Here is a 10,542-nt window from a genome sequence, read left to right as displayed (position 1 = left end):
GACGGGAGTTCTTTTTGGATTCCGACGGGTGCTTTTCAGGATTCTGACGGGAGCTTTTTCGGGATTTCAGCGGGAGCTCTTTCGAGATTCTGACGGGAGATCCTTCGGGATTCTGACTGGAGATCTTTTGGGATTCCGACGGGAGTTCTTTCGGGATTCCGACTGAAGATCTTTCGGGATTCCCACGGGAGCTTTTTCGGGACTCCGACGGGAGCTCTTTCGGGATTTTGACGGGAGATCTTTCGTGATTCCGACAGGAGCTCTTTCGGGATTCTGACGGGAGCTCTTTCGGAACTCTGACGGGAGATCTTTCAGGATTCTGACCGGAGCTCTTTCGGGATTCGGACGGGAGCTCTTCCAGGGTTCGGACGGGAGCTCTTTCGGGATTCTGACGAGATCTTTTTCAGGATTCCGAGGGGAGATCTTTCGGTATTCCGACTGGATATCTTTCGGGATTCTGACGGGAGCTCTTTCGGGATTCTAACTGGAGCTCTTTCGGGATTCTGACGAGATCTCTTTCGGGATTTAAACGGGAGCTCTTTCGGCATTTCGACGGGAGCTCATTTGGGATTTCAACGAGATCTCTGTCAGGATTCTGACGGGAGCTCATTGGGGATTCCGACGGGAACTCTTTCGGGATTCCGATGGGATTTTTGGAGATCCTGACTGGAAACTTTTCGGGATTTCGACGGAAATCCTTTCGGGATTCCGACCATAACCTTTTCGGGACTCCGACAGGAATATTTTCGGGTTTCTGTTTCGATGTAATATTCAACTAGTTTTATTGCTGTGTTGCTAATTTAGTGCTTCAGACCCATCTCCGAGGGAAACTTTCTCGTGCAACGCGATCAACTTTTCATAAATAATCCGAGCACCTGCTATAAGTTTTCGTCTGTAACCTCCGACGGCAGATCGAGCACATTTGATCCTGCGATAGCCATCCGAACTTCGACCGACGTCTCACTCGAATGAACAAACATTCTCGGGTCCATGTTTTTTTGCCATTAATTACTCCATTACATCGCAGAATATAATCACAGAGAACAGACGTTGAAGCTCCACTCGCCATGTTGTGATAACTTTTTACTGTTCATTTTGAAATTACTTTGGAATGTCGCCGTTATCTCGTGCATAATCAGCGCTAGCGTCATAAAAAAATGCCACTGTGCGCTAGTGGCGTTATGCATGCAAGAGCATGCCAGCGCCATCGTGTTGTCAAAATGAGATTGTGAGTTGCAATGTCGACGTCAATGACGTTGAGGTTCGGTGTGTTTGTTTAAACATGTTTTGCAAGAAATTTTTGTTCGAGTCTCCATATGTCTGTTCTCTGTACTTTTATGCCCGGCACCGGGAATCGAACCCAGTCACCCTCAGCATGGTATTGCTTTGTAGCCACGCGTCTTACCGCACGGCTAAGGAGGATCCGGTAGATACCGTGGGCTAATCTCGGGAACGTTTTGTAGAACCAGAATTAGAATTATCAAACAATGTGGTTCAACATGTATTGAGTGCACTCTCAATCTCTCACCAAAGAGATTTTGTGGTACTCGTGGTTCATTCTCAACCATTCCTCCTCACGAATATTCGCCGACTGTGGTTTGAATGAAAAATACACATAAACAAATGCTTGCTCACTATAAAAAATATGACATAAAGAGGGCACTAGTGTATATTTTCGAGAAATGTACATTTAGGGTAGGAGATCAACAAAACGTCAATCTTCGTGATTTACGCGAAGATATTGACCTCCGTTTTTATGCAATCCATTTAAATATTCTCGACCGAATAAAGAAAGCCTTCTGTTTCGTGGCAACCTCGGAAGAAATTGTACTGCGCGACGCGAATCCATTAAAGTGTAATATTTGAAGTTAGCAAGTGGTGTGCTTTTGAGAGCTATAAAACCTTATTTTTTTAATTTTGTTCGTCTTACTTAATATTTCACTGATTTATTCTTAATAAACAATAGTACGGTCAAAGTGCTAGTTATTATTAATCGCTATTTAAAGAAGTTTATTAAGAAAAAAAGGTAATTATCTTAGATGGTATTAAGTTGCATGACGTCATTATAGAGAGGGTATTAATGCCATGTGGCAGGTCTACACAAGGGCTTTTTTTATCTTCCGTGTCAACTGGGCAGGTTTAGTTGTCCCCGCCAACGACACAAGTGACATCCATGGGAAGTTAAGACCGCGCACGTCGAAAATTTCCACTACAAGAGGTTGCTCAACGAATACCCACGGTCCATTCAGGCAAAAATATCGATAATTCCGGACACCTGAAGGACAATTTCGGCGCGAGTGAAGATCGATTGTGTGCCGCGCCATTGTTTAGCCCTTTGTCCAGATCAACTATTAAAGCTATTGTCCTGAAAGCCATACAACCGAGCCGCCATTGCCTGGAAGGCCGTTGTGGAAGAAACTGTAGCCACCATTTGTTATCCCGTGGAAAATATATCACTGTATAAGTCCCAGCCACAGCATCGTCTTGCCCACCGTGCCACCCGGCCATAGCATCGTATTGCCCACCTGGCCACAGCATCGTCTTGACCACCGTGCCACCCGGCAACACCATCGTATTGCCCACCGTGTCATCCGGCCACCATATCGCCTGTCATCAGCCCTAAGAGTCGCCTGCCACAATCAGCTTTATACGACCAACCAGCCGTCCGCAGGCCCGGCATCGTCGTGCCCCATACACCTCGGGCAGATACCATCAGACGTACACCCCAAACCATCTACGAATCCGTATCATAGGCTGGCCAATGCCTTTAACCGCAAGTACCCTTTTTTGATATGAAGTCATGTACATACCCCTAAATTACAAAATAAGCCCAAAGGGCAAAAGCATATTAATTTAATAATCAGGCCTTAGCGATTCTTTTTCTAAGACGCATCCCTGGATTAATAAGGTTCCACTTGGTCTTACGTTGATTTCCGTGCTTTTCCGTGCTCAGAATAGAGTTTTCAGCCTCGTCTTCGGAGGTTGAATAAAGAGAACGCTTTCCTATGGTTTTTGAGTCACTCTAGCATAAAACCCTAGAATTTACTTTCTTCCGTACACGTGTCAACCCGTGGGCACGTGTTTCGTTTCAATAACATTCCCTCACGTGGGTGAGTACCAGTGAGAGGTTGGTTCGCGAGTAGACAAAGGTAAGTTGGAGTAACGACCTTGAGAATTTCCATATCCCATACGAGTCGCAAGTTTCAATCTTCTCAAGGTTCCGGATATATGGGTCTTCATGATGTAGTAAAACTTGACACTCTGATAGTTTTCCTGTAAAGTCAACAGCCTGATTAACACTTCTGCTGAATACAGTGGGGACCTAGCTCTCTTCAGTGATTGTATACAGCCAATCTAAAACGCAGGGTATATAAAACCCATCCGTCCCGAAAGGGATGATTTTACACAACAAAGTCACAAATCGGTCATCTTGGATACCGCGTGTTTTTTCAGTAATTTTTCAAGGCCACACAAGACACAACGAAAACGTGCATAGTGTAGTAATTATACTTAATATTTATTATTGTCTACTAGTCACTAAGATACTCCCAATTAATAGGCCTTGACATTAGTATTGTGACTGACATTGACTTAAGTGGTTATTCCGCAATAAACGTTAAAATGAAAAACACGTATTTTTACTAAACATAGGAGTGAACCAATGGGAGATCATTTTTGCATGCACAACTAACTCATTTCGCAGATTTCGATAAATTTTACAGAAATCTTAACAGCAGAATTGTTTGGAAATCATTTCACTGATTCGCTGTGATTTTTTCCTTTGTTCAACCATCAAAACAGCCAAAAATCTGTAAAATGAGTAGAAAACCTTTTCTCTCGTTTTGCCGGAGTGCTCACTGATTTTTATCACTATTTTCCTGTAAATATGGCTATTTTTACTTTTTAACAAATTCATCTCAATACTTCCTAGCTAAATGGAACACAATTATCATTTGAAATATTTGTATTGCTGGTTTAATAATTTTTCAACTGTGTGAAAATATGTACTGATGTCTGAAGGAACATGCTACAATCATAATTTCACGTGATTGGCGCTGGGAAAATAGATACGATACTGAAGAACATCTAATAAAATCTGTAAACAACTGGTGATGAAGGATGTCGAATACAACTCAAATCACTAACGGCAGCTTTTCGATTACTATACAACTCATAGGCTTTCAGTGTTGTCTCCGGTATAATATGATTTGACAATAAACCATGCGCGTACAATGATTCTCTGTCATTCTATCTGTCAAAAAGAAAGACCACAAAACGAGCGATACTAATTTGATTCTTATCAAATCATGTAGTTCCGTGAGCAGCACTGCACTACGATGCTGAAAAAACTGATAACAAACGCACCTATATAAAACTGTTTCTTCCTACCGTAGCACTTAGAAGTAATCATTTCTTGAAACCGCATCACAATGAAATCATTCCTCGTACTGGCCGCAGTGATCGCTGCCGTTCATGGCAACTCTCTGGTAATTAATTAATTTGCCTTTTGCGTCACCTTTGCCTGAAAACTGTCGTTCTTCATAGATTTGCCGGAACTACCGATCGGGAGCCCTGGTGCCCAATCCGGAGAATTGCGTCGAATTTTTCATGTGTCGCCCCGGACGAGCGATCCAGTTCAGCTGTCCAGAACACACCCGTTTCAACGTAGCCATCCAGGCCTGCGATCCTGCCACTACAGTCCTCTGTAGACCGGGAAAACTTCCGCTGGACACTGAGTACACTCCCATCAAGGCAGCACCTTCGACTATCCAGCACACAAATACGGCTTGCATCGGTCAGTTGGGTTCCGTCCTTCTGCCGCACGCCACCTCGTGCAGCATGTTCTACCAGTGTTCGCCGAACGGAGTGATTGCCTTCGAGTGCCCCGCCGGTACTCTATTCGACGCCAACCGGAGGTATTGCGAACGTAGCGATATGGTGACCTGCCAGAGCAGCCCGATTGCGCCACCGACCTTCCCGGAAATTCCGATGCTACCACAGGTTCCAATTTTGCCACCAACCATCCCGGAAGTTCCGGTCATGCCGCAGATTCCGGCTCTACCTCCAGTAGATATGGATGAATACATTCTGAGCCTATGCATTGGAAAACCACAGGGCTACAAAGTGCGCAATCCGTTCAACTGCCGTCAGTACGTGCACTGCAACTCCATGGATCGTTCGAGAATTTTCACTTGCGCCGCGGGAACGGCGTTCGATGAAGCTCGTGCCACCTGCGATTGGGAGCGAAATGTGCAGTGTTAGGTCGGTGTGTCATTTTAAATCTAAATCTATGTGCGATTAATTTCCATGTGCATAATAAAGGTGATGGGTTCAAAAACGATACACGATGAAATAAGAATTAACATAGATGTTAAATCAAATCTGCTTGATTTACACACTTGAGCCAATTCACTCAAAACCCAATATTTTATAACTACTCGAATTACTCTCACAAAAATCTTTAAACTATTTTACAAAACAATCTTAGTTTTTGCCCTAAGTTTTAAAGAAAATTTCAGAAAGCTGATGATTCCATCCATACATCGAACATCTTCATCCCTTTCTGTTATCACTTGGTCCTGTTTTATCTGGTAAAACATAAATAAATCGACGTGAGCTACCCAATCAGTCAGTAGCACAGCAAAAGCGTTGAAAAAATACTTGCACGCATAAAACTCCACTCGAGGCGTTCGATTGTTGTCACCGTTGACCTGCACACGGAATACTTTCCTAAGCTCCAGGAGCCTCACTCCCGGGAGCCCATCGACCACAGTGCAGGCCCTCATGGTGATCACGCATAACCCCTGCCGCCAATCCGCTCCAGCGATGTTGCAATGCAACTGATGATGAGAATGACTCCCAAGCTGCGCGCGTTCCAAACCGATGCGTGATATGAACTCCATCCACGTACCCGACAAGCACCAGTCAAATCGAACCAAGGCACCCCGGACAATTGCACTGGAAGCTCCTTGCGTTGATGTGTAATTGGCAGCAGCGAGAGCGCAATTATCGGTGCAATTGGAAGCGAGTAATTATGCTAATAAGCCGTTGCAAAGTATGTACGCGCTTCGTGCATCCAACGAACGCAGCTCGATTTCTTAGTTTTTGTCCTCGTCGGGTCCCAGCATCCACCACCCGATGGCTAATGACGAGGACTAAGCACGAACCGGAGCAGTTTCACATTCCACCAGGTTGGACTGTATCGTCGTTGTAGTTATTATCGTCATTAATGCCATCGACAACAATGTATCAACCTCGGAATTGCGCACCGGTCCATTTCGGACTCCTGGGTCAATAAAGTACGCCTTTTTACAAGCTGGAGCCTGTCAATAAAACTCGCATGCAAAATACTTCGCATCGTCGCCGGGATGATCGCTTTATGGCGCTTTGCTGCGCTGAAAGCTGCAGCAGCAGAACACTTTCATGAATATGATTGGACTCCATAAAAATCAGCGCCCAGATCAGTTTGGGGCACTTCAAAATCAATCTTGACACGAGCTTTGAGTGCGGATTTGAATAATCTTCTAAGTAGTCATTTCCTTTATGCACGTGTTGACTAGGGCTGAGATCAGAGGTACCCAACTTTAATCACTTCTTTGGAATTATAATTTTATGTACTTCTGTCTGGCATAAATGTGACATTTAATTATGCATGAACTTAACATTCCTAATTATATTCTTGCTCATTCACTACTGACGTATATAATTATTATATTGCTACTTTACTAAATTAATTAGTCATTTGCATACTGTCTCACTTAACTATTAGAGTTCTCACTTACTTAATTTGTTCTTACTAATGCTGGAAGAGAACCCTAATCAAGAAAGTTGTAAACCTCCATTGAAATGGATAGCAAACGCGCGAAACTTTATCACCCTTCATTTCACAACCGATACCAACCAAACCACCATAAAAGGTCGTGGCGATGTTGTCTGTGGTAAAGCTCTGCCCGGCTGCCATCGTCTACAATGCAGCATAACAACGTTGTTGGCAGATGAATTACGGCTAATAAAGATCGCTCGCCTAAAGACCCCTCGGAATGGATCGCCCTCGAACGAACAACGGCCCGCGGATGATGAGTGAGCAAAACAAACAATCCGTTTTTAATAAGATTGGTTCGCAGTTGAGTTGCTCGGAAACAGCTTTACGATCTTGTGCGGGCATATGTTTGCAGTGGAGGTCATAAAAGTCGATCATAAAAGGACCCGAGTGTGAGCAGTGAAACCATAATTTGTCTTGTGAAATTCCAATCCCGGACCCATTAGCCGGTGCTGATGGGTGGTAAATTTAGTTCAGATGAGATTTTGAATGCGTGGAATTTCTGATGGTGATTGAGAACTTTGTGTTACATTTTAGTTGGATCAGCTTACATTTTGGTAGGGGTGTCTTTGATTTTCAGTGTCTTTATATGTATAGGAAATGTATCTCATGGCGCACATTCACTACCTTTAGTGCTTTCAGGTCTACAATCTTCCATAGCAAATATTATTCAAATCAAATGTTTATTAAAGCGGAAGCTTTAATAATTATTTGAACTGCTAAAATAAAGCAGAAATGACCTGTGAAGTACGTAAAAGTCCTCTCCGTTCCTCCACCTGGGAAAGAAATATAATATTGAAGCTTTTTGTTACAGTGTTGATCCATCTTATGCGCTCATTGTATTCACGTATTCATCAATTGAGTCACTATATGAAATACCGTTCTCACGAATTATAATTCATTATTTTTACAATGCACTCAATCCACCAATTTTATGATATTAACCCTTTAGTGCCCAAGACCGCCTTTAGACGGGGTATTTTGATTATTTTTTGTATTTTTCAATTGATCAGATTCCAAAGAGTTGTTGATGTTGATCAGTAATATAAACTTCAATGCATGTTTAAATATGGTTTAAAGTTAATTTGTGGAACTTTGAAAATAAAAAAAAAATAAAAAACATATTGAAAATTGAGAAATATTTTGTTTCTCCGTGTTTTAGCTCGTATAGCTTTAAAGAGTGAAATATTTGTAGTTTAGTATTTTTTTACAACTAACCTTATTTAAAATAAAGTTATAGCTGTGACTGTTACACTCTAAATTATTTATCCAACTCGTTACACTGAAAATAGAAAATTAACTCTGAAAAAAATAAAAATTGCGATAAGTCAGCATTGAATAAGAACTTTCAAACTCTAAATATGTTGAAAAATCAAAAAAAGATTAATAGATTCAAGAAATTTTTTGATTGGATGATAAATTTTAAAAACAAAATTCTAAAAAATCAAGGTGTGAAATTGATAAAATCGCGAATTCAAAATTTTCAATGCCCAAACCGTGTTTAGATCGATTTTAGAAAGCAAAATAGTGATTTTGAGCGAAAATAAAAATTTGGGTTGCATTGCTGAACATATTTAATGAAAGTAATATGATTATTATGACACTACCCTCAAAATAACTGCTTAGGATCTGTTTCATTTGGAGAATTAAACCTAAAAGTGACAGTCTGGAAATTAAAAAATCACCCGGTCATAAAAATGGCTGGTGCTTCCCAGCAATTACACTAAGACATCGATGAAAAATGATTCGATATCTGTCAAAAGTCAAATAAAATCTGCTATGCGTGCAGGGTTATTCGATAATTATTGAAATGTCACTTTTAAGTTTAATTTCAGTTTAATTATCCAAATGAGAAAGACCCTTAGTAATTGTGGCGACAGGTGACATCTGCAGTGACGATTGTCGACACTCATCAGTTGGTACTTCTGGCCCCACAGAGCCATATCAGAACGTCAGCTCCAGGAGCACGTTCACCTCAATTTGGGAGATTTGTGCCGTCGCCTTCACAGCCTTTTTCATCACACACCTGACGGAAAAGGAAGTGAACAAAAAGGAAAGGAATGTGGATGGGAGAACAAAGGGAATGTTTGGAAAAGGGCCCTTGAAGAGGGCATACAACGCATAAGCGTACAAGAGCTTATAGCTCTTTACCACAACGGATTATGAACAACAAAATACGCTGAAGGTTCAGGTTTCTGAAGTCAATTTCACTAAGTAAGTGTTCACCAAATATTTGGAAGCGTAATTGTGCATAGACTGGGCAGTTACATATTAAATGATAAGAAGTTCCATAATCGGCACAAACAGATGATTCAACGCGTTGAATATTTGCCATGTGATAGTTCAGTCGGCAGTGACCTGTCAAGGCCTTGACTAAGACACTGCAATTCTGTTTAGACAGATTAGCTAAATAGCTTGCTACTACCGGAGATGGCTCCCGGATGTACAATTTTGTTTATTTATTTATTTATTAATTTTATTTATTATTATATTTTATTTTATTTTAAGGTCATGCGATGCTCCATTACGAGCTAACTCATCAGCCAATTCGTCTATGGAAGAATGACCAGGTACCCATATAAGGTGTAAAGTATTAACTGAATTCAGTTCCTCAATTTGAGTTCGACATGTGATTACTAACTTCGACTTTGAGTTGACCGAGGCGATAGCTTCAATAGCTGCTTGGCCATCTGAACAGAAGTATATTACTTTGCCCGCCCATAATGCGTTACTGCAGTGCAGATTGCACTCCACACATGATAGCAAATATTTCCACTTGAAAGACAGTGCAATGTGTACCTAGTGAGTGTGACTGTTCCAATCTCAGCTCACGCGAATAGACGCCTGCACCTGCTCTACCTTCGAGGAGGGAGCCGTCAGTGTAACAAACAATGCTGTCCGACATACTTCTCTCCAAATAGCCAGATGTCCACTCATCCCGCGAGGGGAATTGTGTTGAAAATGTCCTATAAGGAAAACTACTAACGTGTGTGAGATCACTTGGAGCAAGGAAAATTTTGTCCCAATTAACCATAAGCGGTAACAACGAAGTGTGTGTAGAACTGCGGTTTACAGGATTCTCTTCCATAAAACCGAGTGCCGATAGTCGGTAAGTACAAGAAAATGCTTCTTGTTTGAGATGTATGTGTAGTGGAGCCACGCCGAAGAGAACTTCGAGAGCAGCAGTGGGAGTAGAAGAGAACGCACCAGTCATTGCCATTAGGCACATCCTTTGTAGATGGCCTAATTTAGACTGAATTGTCCTCACTTCCCCCTTTTGCCACCACACAAGACATCCATAAGCCAAAATTGGTCGTACAACTGTTATGTAAATCCATTTGATATATTTGGGTTTAAGACCCCAAGTTTTACCAAAGGTTCGTCGGCATTGGCCGAAAGCCATACACGCCTTTTTGATTCTGAACTCAATGTTAGGAGTCCAGGAAAGCTTTGAATCCAAAATTAGACCCACATACTTTACTTGATCAGTTACATTGATTTCAGAACCAAAAAGATGTAACGGACGAATACCATTACGGTTACGTTTTTCCGTGAAAAGAACAATAGATGTTTTATTCGGATTGACCGAAAGGCCATATTGGCGACACCAACTTTCAACTACCTGAAGAGCATTTTGCATCAGGTCGAATAAGGTAGTAATGCACAAACCCACTATCAATGTTAGATAGTCGTCGGCAAATCCATAGGCAAGAAAAATCGCC

At 41.8% G+C, this 10,542-nt stretch overlaps 1 protein-coding gene across 1 annotated transcript; it reads left to right on the top strand.

The window, feature by feature from the left end:
* The first annotated feature begins 4,390 nt into the window (after positions 1 to 4,390).
* Positions 4,391 to 5,341, top strand: LOC134222801 (uncharacterized). The gene is made up of 2 exons (XM_062701953.1): positions 4,391 to 4,487; positions 4,546 to 5,341. The coding sequence occupies exons 1-2, from the start codon at positions 4,431 to 4,433 to the stop codon at positions 5,260 to 5,262; spliced, it is 774 nt and encodes a 257-aa protein (XP_062557937.1). The 5' UTR covers positions 4,391 to 4,430; the 3' UTR covers positions 5,263 to 5,341.
* The last annotated feature ends 5,201 nt before the right edge of the window (positions 5,342 to 10,542 follow it).

The sequence above is a fragment of the Armigeres subalbatus genome, chromosome 3, assembly GCF_024139115.2.
Source record: "Armigeres subalbatus isolate Guangzhou_Male chromosome 3, GZ_Asu_2, whole genome shotgun sequence".
NCBI lineage: Eukaryota > Metazoa > Arthropoda > Insecta > Diptera > Culicidae > Armigeres > Armigeres subalbatus.
This window is presented reverse-complemented; position numbering and strand designations above follow the sequence as displayed.